General features: G+C 50.3%; 1 protein-coding gene across 2 annotated transcripts in view; it reads left to right on the top strand.

Moving 5' to 3' along the window:
- The window catches only part of OTOF (otoferlin), a 106,370-nt gene that overhangs the window by 11,593 nt on the left and 75,893 nt on the right, over positions 1-18,884 (top strand). For both annotated transcript variants that reach the window (XM_075049787.1, XM_075049786.1), the window contains exon 3: positions 5,914-6,002. In XM_075049787.1, the coding sequence (XP_074905888.1) occupies positions 5,914-6,002 (89 nt within the window). The remainder of the gene's footprint in view (positions 1-5,913; positions 6,003-18,884) is intronic.

Raw genomic sequence — 18,884 nt, 5'->3', positions numbered from 1 at the left:
GAATAAACAGGCAGGCAGCCAGGGAAGGAGGAAGGGTACTGAAAGCAGGGAAGCCTTTGGGAGCAGCCCCAGCCCCGAGCAGTGCCGCGGTGGTGGGTGTGCTCCCGCACCAGTGCTGCTGGTGTTTCCTAATGGGACCAGTGGGGAGGGAGCAGGGAGAGTATCCCATGGGCGTTCAGGATGGTGCTGAGCCCCATGCTGAGAGCTTCTAGCTATCAACTTGGCTATCAACAGCAGTGCAGGCACTGTGAGATGCTGATCTTAGCTGTGCACCCTCTCCCTCCCTCTTCCACATCTGGCACACAGCTGGACCAGCCCTCATGGGGAGTGCTGGCATAGCTGTCCCCCAGGGATGGTTTTTTCCTGGCATGTGTCCGGGGGCATGAGGCATTGGTGTGGGCAGGGAAGGGGTAGCAGGGGCTCCTCCAGCCAACCCACTGTAACCCCCCCCCCATCACAACAGTGTCTGGTAGCTCAGGATCTTGTTCTTCACTTTCTGTGGTTCCCTTGAGCCTTAAATGCCGGCTGGTTGCCAATTCTCACCTCTTTATTTGGTGCATCACGCTTGTCTTTTCTCCCACAACTGCATCCCCAATACCTTTCCCTTCAAAAATGTGAAGTAAGAGCAATTATTTCATAGAACGGTTTGGGTGGGAAGGGACCTTTCAAGGTCATCTAGTCCAACCTCTGCCATGAGCAGGGACATCTTCCACTAGTCCAGGTTGCTCGGATCCCCATCCAGCCTGACCTTGAATGGTTCCAGGGATGGGGCATCGACCACCTCTCTGGGCAACCTGGGCCAGTGTCTCACCACCCTCAGCTTAAACAATTTCCTCCTTGCATCTAGCCTGAATCTGCCCTCTTTTAGTTTAAAACCATCACCCCTTGTCGTATCGCTACAGGCCCTGCTAAAAAGTCTGTCCCCCAATTTCTAGGCAGATCATTGAGAAGGAATAAAATGGGTTTGTGGATCATACTATTACTTTAATAATGATGTAGTACTTAGACCGTGCCATGGCTGGAGGGATTCCTGATGGATATGAGAACACCAGTCCCAGGAGATCAGCTGTGGAGAGCCAGGCAGGTGGGGAAACCGTCAGGGTCAAATGCCCACCTTGGTGACAGATGAGCGACCGTCTGACTTGGAAGGAAATAGAAAACCCCACAGGTGGCAGATTTTTTTTGTCCCCACCCGGCAGCATGCAGCATCTCCTCGAATGCATCCCTTGGTTAGATGTGAAGTTCGGGTTTAGCATGAGTTTGCTTTGTTTCTTAGTTGGCACCCGCCGTGACGTCGCAGGCATGTTTTGCAAAACGCTTGGATGTGCACCTCTCTGTAAAAATGGGCTGCAAGGTTGAGTGGAGCCGCTGCTGCTGCCGGGGGAGGAGGGACAGATGGATGTGCTCTCAGAGACCTTCCAGCCTCATTCCCTGCGCTTCTTTGACCCCGTGGGCCGTCAGACTGCCTAATTGCAGCGGATAAATGTAAAGCCTGTGGCTTTCACCCTGCAAGCCAACTCCAGTGCTCGTGCTGAAGCGGAGTGCTCATCGCAAGCTTTTCTATTGACACAAGACGCATTTTTGCAGCAGCCCCCGCGCAACCTCCTGCCGCGGGAGCCCTCTGCCACGGTCACAGTCGCGGTGAAGAGCCGCCAGTAAGTGCAGCCCCTTGCACAGGTCGGACTGTCCCAGGACGGGCAGGCTCTGGGAGGACAGACGGGTCACCTCCGTGGATGCCACTTTAGGGCTGGGGGTGCATCCCAGTCCCTGGTGCTGCATCCCAGTCCCTGGTGCTGCTGGGTTTCAGCGGCTTGGTGGGAAGCAGCTTGGGAAGGCAGGCGTGGGACTCGCTGCAGGCACTGCAGCCCCTGCAACTGAATTACTCCGCGGAATGTTTGGTGTTCACCTCCCGACCGGTGTTTCCCTTCAGCCCGGGCACTCTGAATTGATGAGAGCAAGTAACCCCTCAGGGCCTGTTATAAATTAACCGAGAAAACTTCAGCTCTAAAACATTTACCCTCTTTCGTCGCTTACCTGAAGGGCAGCACCCAGCGAGGGGGTCAGGGAAGGAAAACCTGCCTGCAAAGAGCCGAGGCTGCGCGAATGCAATGCAGCTCCTGGGTGACCTGCAGCTGCTTCGGTGCCAGTGAGAGCGGCAAAAATTTGCGGTGCGATGATGCCTGCCCCGGCAGAGCCGGTGCTAGGGGCTTTTAGCAGGGTGCCTGTCTCCGGGCTCCTTTCTGGAGGTGCTCGGCTTGGGCTGGTGGCATTGCTTTGCCTCTCCGCGTTGCGAAGGGAGCGCCGGCTTCAGCCCGAGGGCAATTCCCTCGGTGCGTCCCCACAGGCAGCGAGGAATGAAATCTAAAAAGCCAAATGAAAGAGTTTAGGTAGCACCTTGCTTGGTGGGAGAACACAGGGCAAAGGCTGGGGAGCTGAAGCCCATGAATTCAAAGCAGAAATATGGTGCAAATGTTTATCGCTAGAAGGCAATCAGCTGTGGAAACCACTTATCTGAAAGTGTAATTAAATGTTGTTGCTTGAATTCTGGGATGTCTTCTTTTCCTGTTTCCCTGTTAAAAATATGTTCTGACTGTGCTACGAGTCATATCTGTTTGATTTAGGAGCCTTTGAGCGAAACACGAAAATCTGTGGTCTGGCTTGTTTAAGAGGTCAGGCTGAGCGACTGTAATAATCCTTTCCAGGCTTAAAAGATAATAATAATAAAAAATATCTATCTTAGGAGGGAAAGCATATCACCCAGTTCTTTTGAGCTGATTTTTTTTTTTTTTTTTTTTTTTTTTTTTTGTGCCGAGGCTGAGGTGGCTGTTGTTAACTCAGAGAGATAAAGCACAGAGACCAGCACTTTCATTTCCCAGCCGGGCTGACTTGCCACTGTCAGACCTCCAGCCACAAGGTGCTGGATGTAGTCTGGGTGCTCCAGACCCACCACCCGCCTCTCCAAAATACTCAAAATCGAACAACATTTGGAGAAGCTGACAGCAGCCTTGGGGGGAGCAATGCTCCAGGATTCACTAGTGCACGGGACAACGCATTTATAAAATGAAGAGGGGGAAAAAATAAGTTTGTAGAACTTGTGGCTGGGTGCCACAAGTCAATGTGAGTGGTTTTCCACGCACTGGAATAAAACCAAGAGGAGACTGAGGGTGACTGGGCAGACCAGCAGAGCATGGGTCATGGCTTGGGGAAGATTGTGCAGAAGTTTGTTCATAGCCTGAGGGTCTGAGTGCCCATTCCTTGTCCTGTTAGTGGGTTTTGGGGGGGATTTTGGACAGCTTCCAGAGCAGGGTGTCCTCCTTAATCTGAGGCATATAGTCATGGCTGGATAGTCTGTCCAGAAAGGATAAAAGGAGTGTGACCCCCTCCCAAAGGTGAGCCACAGCTCCGTTTGTACCCTGGATGTGCCAGAGTTTCTCCAGCGACGGAGAGCCCAGACGAGGGGTGTTGATTTAGGTAGGTAACCTCTAAGCTTCTCAGTCAAGGTGGAGGAATCCCAGCCCTGATTTTGAAGCCCAGAGAGCATCTGCATTCCATCCGAAACGATTTAGCCAAATTCAGCAGATCTGCAGCAGAATTCAGATCTGAGCCCCTTTCCGAAGCCCAGCCCCAAGAAACCAGGGATTACACCACGAAGGGGTGATTTCTGACGGTGGAAAATGGTACCCTGTATTACATTCCCCAGGATTTTAGGCAAAACTCCAAGTGCTTTAACGAAATTGCTTTAGTGCCTCTAGACAGGTGGGTTCCTCTGGAACTGGAAGTGTGCAGGCACGTGTGCGGGCACGTGTGCGGGGAGTGCTCCCAGGACGATACGGCACGTCGCAGAGCGCAGCAGATGGAAGCGCGCTCCTCCCCGCCGTGCATCGCTTGCCGCCCCCCAGGGTTTGCTGCAGCAGCAGCAGCGGATGGGCTGCAGCATCAACATCCCCGGATGAGCTTCTTGGTGCGGAAAACTGTCGGCAAGGCTGTTCAGCGGGGATCCTGGGAGACTTTCTAGGCCAGTGCGCTTTCCAAATGACCTTATTTGTTATTTTGCTTCCTGGCAAACCTCTAACCGAGGCAGGGGTGCCTACACATAGCTATTTCTGTGCCTTATCTTGGTAGCCACACCTGAGCTTTGGGATCTGCGGGTTGCAGAGGACCCAACTGTAGAGCAGGACTTCCCTGTGCTCAGTGCTGTGCGCACCCAGAGAGCAAGAGACGGCCTCTGTCCTCCACCCTCTACCCAAGGATGGGGAACAGAGACTTACCCAAATGTGGCAGAGGCAGGGATGCCCGCTCATTCCAGTTCCTCCCCCAGATTTGGTCTGTGGACAGAGAATGGTATTCCTGAGGAAGGAAAAAACCACCCCAGGACCTGGCTGTGTCCAGCAGCAGAGCTCTGCTGGGGTTTCAGGAGGTGCTTCCAGACTTCTTTAAACTCCCAGTCTGTGTCAGATATGTGTGTAAGCACAAAAAAAGCCTGTGCCTGGACCATGGTTTATCCTTCTATGAAGATAGTAGAGGGGTTTGGGTTTGTCTTGTGCTGGCCAAGGCTCTGGGCAGAGGGATCGAAGCTGAGGCGCTGTTGAGGTGGTGAGGATGCAGACAGGAGGTTTCAGGAAGGACCAGCAGGATCCTTCCAGAACTTAAGGAGGGCTTAAAGGGGGCTTGTAAGGAAGATGGGGACAGACTTTTTTGCAGGGCCTGTAGCAATAGGATGAGGGGTAATGGTTTTAAACTGAAAGATGGGAGATTCAGACTAGATATAAGGAAGACTTTTTTTACGCTGAGGGTGGTGAGGCGCTGGCCCAGGTTGCCCAGAGAGGTGGTCGCTGCCCCATCCCTGGAAACGTTCAAGGTCAGGTTGGACGGGGCTCTGAGCAACCTGATCTGGTTGAAGATGTCCCTGCTCATGGCAGGGGGATTGGATTAGATGACTTTTAATGGTCCCTTCAAACCAAAACCATTCTGTGATTTGATGATTCTATGATCCAGGCAGAAATCAGGTCCCTTGAGCTTGGGCTTGCTGTCTCCATCTCAGAAGCAACCAGAAGTCTTGATCCTGACAGAGCAGAGAGCAGTACACACACACATGCTGTAAGGGGAAGGGCTGAGTTATATCTCCATGATGGAGAGTAACTCTGGCTGCAGAATGAGGAGCGAGGCTGGACCATAAGCAAAATGGTATCACTGTCGTGGGGCCATTTCTAGTTTTCTTTTATATTTCATGGGTTTTTTTCATTTGCTTCCTTGACTCACTGCGGAAAACATAGAAGTGGGAAGAAATAGCTTAAAAATGAGTGTTGGCATATTTCTGAAGAGTCACTAATTTCTTCCTGTGAAGTCACTTGATAAGCACTTTCCTTTCAAGACTTTGAATGCGGTCCTGCCACTTCTGTAAGTGATGCAGGGCTCAACCTCCGCATCCAGGGTGTCACGTTCCCATCCCGTGATGCACCAAGAGCAGCTTGGCAAGGGAGTGTGCTTTGCTTTGGGAGGTCACAGGAGACCTGTGTCTTGGAAAACTGCAGGCAGCTCAGGTGGTTTAGCCTGGCAGAGTGATTTCTTGCCTTGGGAAGCAAAAAAAAAACCACAAATGAAAGTGATTATATGTATTAAAAATGTGGGTTTATATATACAATATGTGTGTGTGTATAATATGTGTACACACACACATTTATACAATGTATGTATATATTTATACTATCTACCTATTGGTATATCTATCTAGAAAATATTTGGCACCAAGATACATTCTTAGTGAGACCCTTGTAAAACAGCCCTGCCTGCCTTTTTGCTGGGGGAAAGAGGTAGTTAGCCTTTTTCCATGGTCATCTCAGCTCCATCCTCATCAATTCTGCAGCAGCTCCCTGAAACAAGCCTGAACATCTCCCTCTCATCCTTTCTCCACAGACCTTCCGCTGGCCAGTGGCAAGCAATATTGATGGGAATGAGATCCTGGAGATCCAGGTGTTCAACTACAGCAAAGTCTTCACCAACAGGTGAGAGCGTGGTCTGTCCTTCCCTCCCACCGACCCCCCAGGTCCTCTCCGGTGGGAAGAGGGAGCTCCTGCTTGAGCTGGAGCAACATCTCCATTTGGTTTGGAGACTGGATGGTGAGGAAGACGTTGGTGATTGATGTCTCCTGGGAAGGGCGAGGAAGCTCAGATGTGATGTGTACAGCTCAGCAAGTGAGGTTGCTAATCACCAGCAAGTAGATAGTGGTCAGTGCCACATCCATGCCATGGTTTTCCCAAGGTGCTGCCATTTGGTTCAATACAATTTGCATGTCTTTAAGAGAAACTGAAATCTTTTGGTTAATTAGCAAGGTGGAAGTTGATACCTAAATGTAGTGCTTCAGCTTTTGCAAATTCTCCACCTGTTTATTTATCTTATTCTTGTAATTTTTTCTCACATAGATACTATGGTGGTTGCCATGCCTTATGTATTATGTGCAATGTTATGAGCATTTTTTAACATTTCTTACAGTCTAAGTTTGCCCCCACATTAATAATGAACACGAGAGAAGGAAATCTTGTCTTTCCCTTCTGTCAGCCTTAGTGTATATTTCCTACATTCGTCCATGTTGCCATTGCAAAAATATGGGAGCATTTCACAAAAACCTGAGTGGCATATGTGAATTGTCCTACAGAACATTTACACTGACATTAAAGAGAGGAAAGGAAAAAAAAGAGCTGAGGAAGAGCTCTTGCTTGTGGTTGGATGTTGCACTAACATTTTTGCCCTGAAATCCAGTGTCTTCCCCAGCTGGAGCTCAGCAGGGTCTCCTGAACATCTCCCAGGCACATGTGCATGCAAAAGCTTGCTTCTGAGCCAAAAAAATGAGGAGACAGACAGATGGCAAGCAAGGCAAGCATGCTAAATATACATGATTTTAAAAAAAAAAAAAGGGCAAGAAAAAAACTGAGAAAAAAAAATTACCTACCTTTGTCTTGCTTTTAAGTAGGAGCTTGAGTAGCAGAAGGAGAGTTGAAAAAACTTGTTTCATTCAGTCGGTCACTGGGAGGAGGACGGCAAGGAGTGCCCAGAGGGTCCCAGCCCAGGTGGATGAGTTGGGTGGGGAACGGATGGTGGATACAGGCAGAAGAGTGGTCCAGGGCTTGTGGGGAAATCTCAGCTCTGCCACAGGAGCCATACGCAGTACAAGTCACTCTGAGCTGTGTTCGGACCACCTCCGATAGGCACCTGCATTGAGATAGTGCAGTTGTGGTGGTCACTAAGTTCATGAGTGATGGGCGCATGGAATAGGAGATCTGACTCATTTCTGCAGCCCCGAAGTGCCCCAGGGTCCGTGTGAGAAGGGACTCAGGGGCTCTGGGCAGCAGGTGGGTGACAGGAGCCCAAGACGGACAGAGGCAGACCCGGAGATCCACCTCCTTCCCCAGCCAGTGCCAGCTCCAGCCTCTGGAACCTGCTCTTCATGTTGCATCTGTGACAGCAGTGGGTTTCCTTCGACTGGATGCTCCTTCAGTGCCTTCCTTCATTGTCTACTCCCCTGGTGTGAGCAAGCAGCCTGGATACTGCCATGAATTTGCACAGGCTTAGTGCAGCCGGCAGCTGGACAACATGAAGGGTCAGAGCATCCTTCCATCCATGATGGCTTGGAGCTTCATGTCTTCATTACCCGGCAGAAGTGAATGAAAACATGCCACCTGAATCAGATGCTTTTGCCCTAACAAACTGCATGTCAGGATGTACCCAATTTACCTCCTGGACAGCAATCCTGCGTGCTCTGCACACAAAGAAGCAATCCCTTCTCTCCCTGTCTTAAAACCTGAAAAAAAATCCACTTGAAAGATGCAATAAAAAGCAGAAAGTGGTGTTTCTGTGTCTGCAGATGAAGAACTGTAACTGTTCCTCCATGGAATTGGGAATTGGAAAGGCCAGGGTACACCAGCAGGTTGCACTGATTAGAGGCTGAGAAAGCGATCACTCAGGTAATTCCTTCCACTTTCAATGTGACCAAAGTCTCTTAGAAATTTCCAAACACCCAACACAAAATAAATATCCAGCTAGTTCAGCCAAAATGCTTAAAGTGCCTTTTTTCCATTGGTGAGTTGCACATGTATCAGCCAGCCAAGAGCCACTTCTACTTCCCACATGACCTTCTGTTTTATCATTTTCATCACTTTAGGTATTTTCCTCAGTTTGTCTTTGACACCTGAGGGCCTGGGCTGCTGCAGAGGAACAGCCTTACCTTTGAGCAGCATTTGCTGATGCTGCAGGGGAGCAGGCTGCAGCCACGTCCCAGTGTCCTGGCTGGGCTTGCACTGCCCAGGGTGAAGCTTGCATCTCTTTATCTTCTGCTGCCATCTCAGCTAGCTCAGCTGATGCTTGCCTGCAGTGCCATTGACTTCATTCCTTATGATTAAGGGATGGCCAGATCTGCAGTGGGCAGGAATCTGGTTCCAACGCCCCATGAGAACTGCCTTCTTCCATCAGTTTAGTCCGCCCGTGGTACAAAGAAACCCCCACATGCCGTGGTTCTTGTCCCAGGGACCCAGCAGTCTGAGCTGAGGCAGCTGGGCTCCCCCGTCGTGGTGTCTGCAGCACGTGAGACCAGAAGCATCTCTGCCCATTGCTCGGCAGGCATGTTCTGCCCTCGAAAGCTTTTGCGCATTTGTAGTCAAAGCACCTCCCAGTCTTGTTTATGAGAAGGCCGTTCTTGGCACCTCTCATTGCACAGTGGTTTTTACCATCTCAAATCATCTTTGCAGGTCTTTATCCTGCTAACATTCAACTTTCAACATCCTCCCTCCAAAGTACAGGCACAGGCTGGATGCATCCAGCGCATCTCCCCAGCTCTGCAGACTGAGGATGAAATACATCTCTTTTCCCCCCATCCCTCCTCTGGTCAGGCAGTTATGGATTAATTGGTTGTTTATTCACCGTGCTGGGCTGCTGGTGCACCGCACTCCCTGGAGCTGTCGCCTTCGTGGAAGTCGAGTCCATTTTCTGCCAGCCTGAGGTGCAGATGCTGCTTCTTGGAAGTGCTTTTGGCACATGACTGCCCTTTTTGTTTGGCTCGGGCATATCCCAAGGTCCCCACTGCTCTGCGTGGCTGCCTCCACTCTCAATGTGTCAATCTTCACATTATTTGAAAATTTGATTGTAAGTTATTTTTACATCCCAGCTACTGATGTAGTAGTCATGGGCTTAATAGCAAAATTGCACCGTAGCACTGTCATTCAAAGATGATTTTCAGCTGATGTCTTATTTTTAGAATTTCTCCATTAATCTGCTCTTGTTAGTGTGTAGCACTGGTAGCAGGCAGTGTTAAACCAAACATTTTGTAAAAACCTGCTCTTTTCACGCAATTGCCAAACAAACCAACCCCAAAGAAGCAAACCGTGCTTGTTTTGACAGGCTCTATCTCCTCATAAACCCACCTTGAATGTCATTGATTACACTCCAGTTTATAACTGCTTCTCCATTGAATCCTGTACAAGCTTCCCTATTCTTTTCCTAGGATGGCTGCCAGGTTAGCCTGGCTCTCTTCATTCACCCCGTATGAACTCTTTGCTGTGCTGGGATTTCTCTATTATTCCAACTTCATTAAAAATTGATATCAGTGGATCAGAGGCTGCTGGTTCTTTTGTGCTGATTACCCACAAACTACCCCTGGCCGGCAACAACCAACAGAAATATTTATCCAGCATATTTGCCTATTTTGCATCGTTACAGGCTGGAACAGGACCTGCTGCTCCTGTTTCTGGGGTGCATTTGCCTTGAAATCATAGAATCATCTGATCATAGAACCGTCCTTGCTGCCCACCTTTGCTTTGGGCCACCGGAGCAGCCCAGCCCTGCAGCCCAGCCCAGGAAAGGAGCCGCGATCAAAGAGCCCCTTCAGCAAACACCAAGCAAGACATCTCCCCTGGCTTTGCCTTGACAGCTGTGGGAAGCAGAATCCCAAAAGGGGCTTCATCTCCTCTCACTGCAACATAGGTGTCCATGGGGAGCCAGGGCTCAGCTCAGGTGTCCTTTGAGTCTCCAGCTTCTGGAAGGACCCATGTCTCCTGTAGATCCAAAGTTGTGTCTGCCAGCCCTGAGTTTGTCTCAGACATCCCAGGACGTCTGCACGGCAGCAGGTACTCGCGTTTAGGTGATGGAGCTGAACCTCTGGAGAGGGGTCTGGGGGAGCCAGGAGCAGCAAGGCATGCCCTGACCCAAGGCAACGTGCTTTGGGCACAAGGAACTGAGAACTGCCTGTGGCTGAAGGATGGGCTGAAAAGGCTGAAGTTCCCTGACGCAGAAGACAACCAGGAGCCCAAAGGAGGCAAGGCCAGGAGAGCCTTAGTTCAACCCTGTAAGCTGCCTACGGACAGGGGAAGGAGTAAGTTTCAGACCTGAGCATCAGTGGCAGGAATCAACCTGCAGAATAGACTACTCCAAGTCATAAATATAAAGGGATTACCCAGGGATTTCTGTTCAGACTCACAGCATTTCTCCTGCTGGCTAAGAAATGTCTACACCAGGATGTTAGTGCCAAGGCACAACCCATGAATCTGGCCCCATCCCACCCCGGGCAGCTGGTGCTGAGCACCTCCCTCAAGGGAATGTAGGGAATCTGTGGTACAAAAATAAAATTAAAGCCCAGGGTCACAAGCCAGTGCTGTAACTACAGCCCATCCTTCTTCTACAGCAATGAGTTGGAGGAGGACAGACAGACATAAATCTTGGAGAGGAGGGAGAGGAGTGGTGAGAAGCAGAGCCCTGGTGCTGGGCTTTGGAAAGGTGAGCCCCAGTCTCTGTGAATAATTCACACGCAGCTGATTAGTGCTATTTATCAAAGCCCCAGATAAAGGCATGACACTTGATGCGGGTCCACCCTGAATAATGGAGGGGGCCAGTGCTGAGACGTGGCTGCGTGGCTCATTGAGTTGCTTTTGTTTCCCGCCTCAGTGGCCATCAGCACCTAGCTAATTAGCTGGTAAAATAATCCTCTCCTGGCCCCGGTCGGGTGCCTCAGCCTCCTTACAGCATCTGATCACATGCTGGCCCCTCGGAGGGGCTGTGGGCTCCGGTGGGTCTCGCCTCTGGGATGGTGGCTGTCCCTTGGAGCCATTCCCCGGCATGTCTGAGTGCCCAGAGAAAGGGGCAGAGCATGGAGGTAGGGAGATAGTTCATGAGGACAGCTCAAATGGGCCAGACCAGCAGTGCCACCAGCCCCGAAAACTGTCTCCAGCCCCTGACCAGGTAGGGCATCCCCAGGCTGGGAAACTCTCCGCTCCAGCCAAGACCCATCCGAACCACCCCAGGGATGCCCTGTCCCAGTGCGGGTGGATGAGGGGCAGTGCCAAATCCTGCCCATGGTTAATTTACTAGTGTAGATGCAGACTGAAAATGCTCCACACAAGAGAAGGACCAATAATCGTGGGTCCTACACACCCACCCTGCAGACATGAGATGCTTCATCTGATGCCACGTATCCCATCCTGGAAAGCGGGTGGTGAAGCCAAATAACTGCTGCATGGTGGGATGACCTGGGTAGAAATACTGAGATCCTACTGGAAGTCAGTTCAACTCTGTCCTTTGTCTTCTGGTCCCCTGGGGAGACCTACAAAATACCTTCAAGATGGGTGAAAATTCACAGCATGTGGTCCCACAGCGAAGGGCCCTGGGAGAAGCCATGAGAGACACAGTGCATGGTGTGAGGTCCCAGATGTGGATTTGAGTGTGTCTGAGCAGGAGAAGACACTATGGGACAGGTATGAGTGATGTGGGTGGAGGACCATACGCACAGCAGAGGGCAGAGATGCAAGAAGCAAGTGGAGGCAGCGGCCAGGGCAGCATGCTGTGATGGTGAGACATCGGAGAGGATGGCTGTGCAGTCCAGCGCCACAGAGCATCATCCCTGAGGAAGGAGGTCTGGTCCCTGCTGCTGCTCCCATTCCTGAGCCGCTGGGACAGCCTGGACAAGCCTCTTCTGGGCCACATATTTTCCCTGTGTAGAAAACAAGGACAATACCAGTCAATGACCACATCCCTTAAGGATGAGGAACGCTGTGCGAAAACGAAGGGCTTTTGCTTCGAGGTGGTTTGTTTTCCTCTATGTCACTGTTTTCCTCTCCAGGGCAAGAAGCAGTAACTGGAGCTGGGCAAAGGCTGAAAGCCATATTACAAACCCGTCGGCTCCCCATCGGCCTGATGGGTGCTGCAGGGGTGGGGGCACAGATAACATCCCCCTGCAGAAAACCGATACCCAGGGGGAAGAGGCGGGAGCTGGCTCTCCTTACCTGACAGAGAGACAAAGAGACTAATACCAAAGGCTTTTAATACAGCACTGTGCTCTCCAGGATAAAAATAGAGCTTTGTTTTGTCCTTTGTACTCTGGCTTCTCCAGCAATTAAGATCTTTGCAGAATTCAAGTCTTTTGTATGAAACTGCCTCCAACTTGCAGAAACCAGGGTGCTCACCATTTCATCCACAGAAAATAATCCGCTGCAGAATCAGTGTAGAAAGAGTATAATGGAAAAAATTATTAACTCTGGCACAGTAGGTTTCCCCCTTGTCTGAGTGCCCTCCCCGTGCAGAGCAGCACTCGGACTCTGGGCAGGTAGGGAGTTGCAAGAGCTGCGTTTTGCAAACCAGAAGGTGCCTCGGTTTCCTTGAGACAGTGCTTGGACCGCAGCTGAAGCAAGCCTTTCTGCTGCCCAGCTTGCTTAAACATTGCAGAGCTCTGAGCTGCAGCCCTTGGGGCATCGTCGGTGATGCAGGAGATTCAGTTCTCCCTAGTTTCTTCCCGCTCGGTGTGGAACATCCCAGGGATACCCTGAGTTCACATCCAGGGGTCTGTGTCTGACTCACCAGACCACTGGACAAGTGATGCCTCCAGTGCACACATCAAGATGTTATTTTTGTCTAGAGAATTGCTAAAAGGCAGAAAACAATTAAATGTCTACAAATCAAACTGAACATGCTTGCAACCCAGACAAAATGTTTACATAAGATCATGACACACTGGCCTCATGCTTGGTTTGCTTCTGTCTCCATCCAAAACAACTTTTTGGAGTCCCTTCCTAATTTCACCAGTAAGACAAAAAAAAAAGTATGGGAGGATCTTAGGGCCACCTGCACAACTTAGGGTTTATGTTTGTCATTTTCGCATGTGATTTGGATCCCCAGACTTTATCGTGTGAAGCCCAGACTGCGCGCGTCTCTTGGGGGGGGATCTTACGCCTGTCTTAGTAGTTGGGAGCAATCCAGTAACCTTGATTATCCAAACATCATTAAAACAAGCTTTTCTGCTAATGCTTTCAGCACTGGAAACACAGAAAGTTGCTCTCCAATGCTGTTATAGGCTGTCTTTGCTACACACTGTTGGTCGTAAGAGTCCTTTTGTTTGCGTTATTAACTGTGCAGGAGCAAAAAGGGTCCAATAGAACAGACAAAAGCTCTGGAACAGCTTTTATATGAGGAACTACAAATTAAGTTAGTCCAATTCAAAAGAGGACATAATGAATAGCCACAAGGTTAAACTGGGGAGGAAGCAGTTATTCATCATCTGTTTCAGTAGAAAAACTTGGAAGCCATGAAAACAGACAGTGGGAGGAGGCTCAGGTCGAAGTAGGTCTTCAGATGATGCTGGGTGAGCTGTGGAGAGCCCCGCCACGACATCTGGTGGATACTGGAAGTTTACAGGTTCAAAACCGAGTGTGACATCTTCAGAGGAGAAAAATCTGTGCGAGTTTATTGAACACAAAGATATCCCCTCTGGCCCCAGGAGTCCTAAGGTGGACATCTTACATAGGCCAGAAGACTCATACCCTGGATGACAAGGTTTGATGAACTGTGGTCCTTCCTGATGTACCTGGGTTGTCATTACAAATGGATTTGTCCTCCTGCGAGCCCAGGCTCCCCCATCCTCCTGATCCATGGGCTGCCCTCTTTCTTTTCATGTTCTTTCTTAAACCAGCACTTTTATTTCTTCTCCATTTTCCATTGCACTTCTTGAGCTGTGGGATTATTCACCTCAGGAAGAAGGTCCTAGTCCAAGTTCTTTTCCAGGTGATGCAATATGGATATGGCGGGGACCAGTCCAGTGAGCAGGGTCTCCTCCCACAGACCCCTCCACAAAGTAGGGTGGGTGGCAAGTGCTCCAGTGCCTGAGGTTCGCGAAGCCCAGCTTAGCTTCCCAGCCCTAAGGACTGGTGCCTGTGATACTCCTGCAGCCGCCCAGATGGCAGGCAGATGTATCATCTCCCTGAAACCTTTCTCCTGCACGAAGCTCCTTGCAATGGGATGGCTGCAGCAAGCAAGTCTGAAGTGTCATTAAGACTTTCTAGCATCAGCTTCCATGGAAGGTAATAGATAGATGGACTGGGTGTGCTTGGTTATGACCTGAGAGGACTGATGTCACCAGGGGCAGGAGCCTGGAAAGGCAGAAGTTTCCATACCATGTCAGAGGTGCAAGCTAATCAGCCGAGATGTCTACGGAGGTATCAGCTCAGCCTTTCTGCGAGTGATACCATGTCATACAACTTGTCCAGTTTTGCAGGCAAGGCTGGCACATGAAAAAAGAGCTGAAATGCTGAGCTCCGTTGGAGGAGGGAAGCTGCAGAGTCAGAGACGAGCAGAGTCCAGACTTCCCAGGAGGAGCTGCAAATCATCTTGGCTCACCAAGAGCCAGAGTAAAGCGAGCAGGGGAGAAGGCAGCTGGGCTGGCTGGCTGTGCTCAAGTTGGATGTGGCCAGCAAGCAATGATGTGGCTTGCGTAGTGCAAGCTGTGCAGACGAAGAGGTTTGAGCCCTTTCTTCCATTTTTTATTACCATCTGAGGCAGGCTGGGTGTTTGTCTCCTAAGGGAAATGATACTTTGCTGGCTTTCAAACCCCTTGCTTTTTGTAACGCCAGAAATTCAGGTCCTCTGCCTGGAGGTCTGGAGGAGTTTGTGTTTGGGCACTTTCAAGAGGAGACCTTCCTACTCTGGACTGATCCCCACCAAAATCATTTTGCATCACCAGGAAAACACATTTCATGGAGATGTCTGGCAGCAACATGACAATTCCCACCACCCAGCTTTGCCTGCCTGTAACCTGGGCATTGAGTTTAGGTCCAATGGTCAGCAGAGGAAGACCAGAACCTCCCACAAGCATTTTCTCCCCAACTCAGATACATCTAAGGCATGTGGGACTGATTTCCCTCAAGCTTGGGTAGTCCCTCCATTTGAGCACAGAGAGCTCAGGGACTAATGGTGAACTGCAGGACAGCAACGAGTAGTAGAGAGGAAAATGAGCAATCATCAGCACATTTTAAACCCGGATGATTTTGAGTTGCATCAGGGCTTTTTGCCTTTTGGGGTTTTGTTTGATTTTGGTTTGGTCATTGAGCAAAGTCTATTGTGGAGAGAGGGAGTCTTTCAAGATTCCTCAGCCTTCTATTTAAGCTTTAAAAGCAGACAGAGCATAGGTGGGCTTCCCCCAAACTGCAACAACGGCCAGATCTGATATCCCTTGGCAACTTGGGTGTCTGGAGGAGGGGAAACAAAGGAAAAGAAGAGAGCACTTCTGTTATTCTTTACACAAAGACCCAAAACCACCTGACCTGACACCATTTTTTTTTACATCTAGGATAGCTTTAAAATGACCTCTGGGCAGAATCTTGAGCCCAAAGTCCTCCTTGGAGGCAGCCTGAGATGTTCAGTGATAGCACCTTGGCAGCTCTGCCTCCAGGGTGGAGCAAAGCCCTGCCAGGCAGGAGGTGGGCATGAAGAAGGCTTGTGCAGCAGAGCCATGCAAAGGGGATCGGTGAGCCCCTGCCCTGGACTTACCCTGTCCCAACCTCAGTCACAGCCCATCGGCGATGTGCCAAACATGACTTGGTTGGTCACATCGAGCTGGCCGTGCTTTTCCTCTTTGCCCTGGCGTGGCCCATCCCTCTCACCTTGCAGAGTTCATGCATGATGAGTGTTTTGCCTCAAAGCCTCCCCTGCTTCTTCAGATCTGAGTTGGTAAAATAACCCTTCATGGGTTACCATCATTTCCATATAGCTTCTAGATTCATGCAACTGAAAACCCAAGCCCTCCTTTGCCAAAACTGGGTGAAAAGTTGAAAACAGTGATTTTTTTTCTAGCCATTGTAGCATTTTCTAGTGTTATAATTTCTCTGTCTCCCAGCACATGAGGACATGCACCAGGGGCTAAGCTGTGGGCAACTTGCCTCCAAGAAAGGTTTCTTTGCTGTGGGACCTTCTTACTTTGCACCAGCAACCCACAGCCATGGCTGTCCTTTGGCTCTGTGATGCTTTGCAATCAGGCAGGACTGGCTGGGAGACCAGAGTTGTGCGAGGGGTCCAAAAATGGGTGCTGAGAAACCAGGGACCTGCTCTGATGAGCATCTGGGTGGGTTGGTTTGGTCCGTGAAGCTCATTGGGGTACCTGGCAGGGAGAGGCAATGGCTCTCTGGGAGCTCAGGCTGGAAAAGCAGAAAGTGAATGAGCTGAAAGGGAGTTGCTGTTGGATACTGGGGGAGCTGACGGTACATTTGGAAGCTGCCATGCTTGCATTTATGTACAAACCCATGTTTGGGCAATACTGATAAATGCAAACTGTTTCCTCTCGTGGCTGATAAGTGCCCTAGAGCTTGGATCAAAATGAAGAGCCTTTTTCACTGTCTAGCCAAATTGCAGCTTCATCTCTAATCATCTGACTCTTTAAGTTAAAGCTTCCTAAATCACTTCCCTCCTAATTACCCCCTTTGCACCAAGCCTGTGCGGTAGGCAAGTCAGAGCTTACACTTGCAAGCGTATGTAATTAGTATTGTTTTGTTATCATTTGGATAACCTGGTGAAATGTAGGACACAACAGCACTTCTATCTCAGCAGCCTCCAGATATTAAAAGTTGCTTCAGTGAATTATCTTTTTTTTTCAGCAAACCCTTGCAAAAATTCTCATTAAATATAAATAGATTTTCTTTCACCCTTGAAGACAAGTGGAATAGCATAATGAGTGCCAGCAGCCTGGTTGTATTGAAATATATCTTGTCAGGTAACTAATCTGGGATGAGATTACAGATCTGGTTGCTGAAGTGGTAATTTGTCTATACTTAGACTTTTGCACGGTGTTTGACTTGGTGTCATGCAATATTTTGATTAAGAAAGGAAAAATTATGCAGAAATTTGACACGGCAGGTGCTGAAGGTGTTATGCATGTGAGCAGTGCTCGGGACCGACTACAGGCAGGGATTTGTCACCGAGGATGCTGGCAGGCAGTGGAGCCCTGTGGGGACCAGACCTTGTCATACAGCAGTTCGCATTTCCCCGGGCGCAGGGAGCGGTTACGGCTAACAGCATGGGCAAGGGTGCCGAGCGTGGGGAAGGCGTCTCTAGGGAAGCTGGCAGGGAGCTCCTGCAATTGCTTGGCAGCCCGGGAACAACAGCATTATGCACTTCAGTGCAGTCTGAAAAAACCATACGTGCCTAGTTTCAGAGCCCACTGCTTCAGAAAGGTGCTGGCAAAGTGGGGTTGGTCAGAGAGGAGCAGCCAGAGGCGTTAAAACCTGAGCACATCTGCCTACCCTGAAGTCAGCAGCAGCTCTGTCCGTTTGGCTTATTGGTAAGGAAAGGAAGAGGTGGCTTGATCACGGACCAAGAAGCAGGAATTTGGTGGCCATCGCCCTGGGAGCTGACAAATCCACAGGAGTTCATCAAGTCAGCAGATTTTAGCTGAGTAGGGCTGAGCCACTCCTTCATTTAAGCCCCATTGATGGTCCAAAAGATTAGCATCTCCCATGATCACTTCTTTGAGCAGCCAGGCATCGGCCGTGTCCCTGTGCTGCCTGGTTTGCATCGCAAAAGCTCATTAATTCAGGGAAGACGGTGGGGCAGGCATTTGGGAGAACTGCTCTCCCTCCCCACCGTGCCTCCAGGTTGGAGGCTGTGTCGAGCAGGAGCCCCCAGATCTCCTCAGCCCTCTTTACAGGCTGAGCAAGGCAGCGCTCGCCGTGTCACCTGGGTTGTCGCCAGGGTGCAGGAGTTCGGCGATGCTGCTTTGGGTTGGGGGGTGTGACCAAATCCTTCGGTGTTTGCAGCTCTTGGTGTCACGGGTGGGAAGGCGTCCTGGCAGGGGGATGCATGAAGATGCAGTATGGCTGCTCCTGCCTGCCCTACTCCCCCCCCCCCCCCCCCAATATTGCTGGTTTTCTCTCAGACACTTTGGAATATGACGAGCATTGAAAATTTGTTTAGGTGGGAAGAAGGCGAGGCTGCAGGGATAGGCTGTATAATGGTTCAGCAAGATAACTCTATTTATTATTTGCCTGTTTGACATCAGATTACAATCCTATTTTCAATTCCAGTTTTGATTTGGGTCTGACTCAGTTTCTCCCTCTATCCTAGTGCCCCACACAGACAACACCATGGTCCTTTTCTGTCCCAAGTCCCCAGCTGGGTTGGCCATGGCCAGGTGAGGAAGCTCTCCTCTCCAAACCGCCCTGGGCTAACCCCTGCCCCTGCATCCCTGCGATGGGTTAGGGGTGATGCATTGGCCTGGCTGACCCTGGCAGGCAGCATCCCAGTGTGGATGGGTGAGGGACAGTGCCCAGGCAGCACTTAATTCATTAATTTAGATGGAGCCAACAACTCTGAGTGGTTCAGGAGCAGATATCGGCTCTCCCTGAGGCCTTTACTGTAATTGCAAGTTGGATCCTCCCTTGGGCAGCTGAGCCTTCAGTCCAATCTCCTCAGCTTTTGCAGCCTGGTAATGGGTTAAAAGCAGCGGCAGCCCTCTGCTTTCCCACCCTATCTTGTGAGGAGTGTCTGGAGGTAGGGACCAAACAGACATGCCACAATTTACCTTTTGTCACTTCCCAGGATCTGATGATGGATGGATGGATGGAGATGCAACCCCCCACACACCCAGAGGC

Source organism: Buteo buteo, chromosome 17, assembly GCF_964188355.1.
Source record: "Buteo buteo chromosome 17, bButBut1.hap1.1, whole genome shotgun sequence".
Lineage (NCBI taxonomy): Eukaryota > Metazoa > Chordata > Aves > Accipitriformes > Accipitridae > Buteo > Buteo buteo.
The sequence above is the reverse complement of the archived record's forward strand: the minus strand, read 5'-3'. Positions and strand labels throughout refer to the sequence as shown.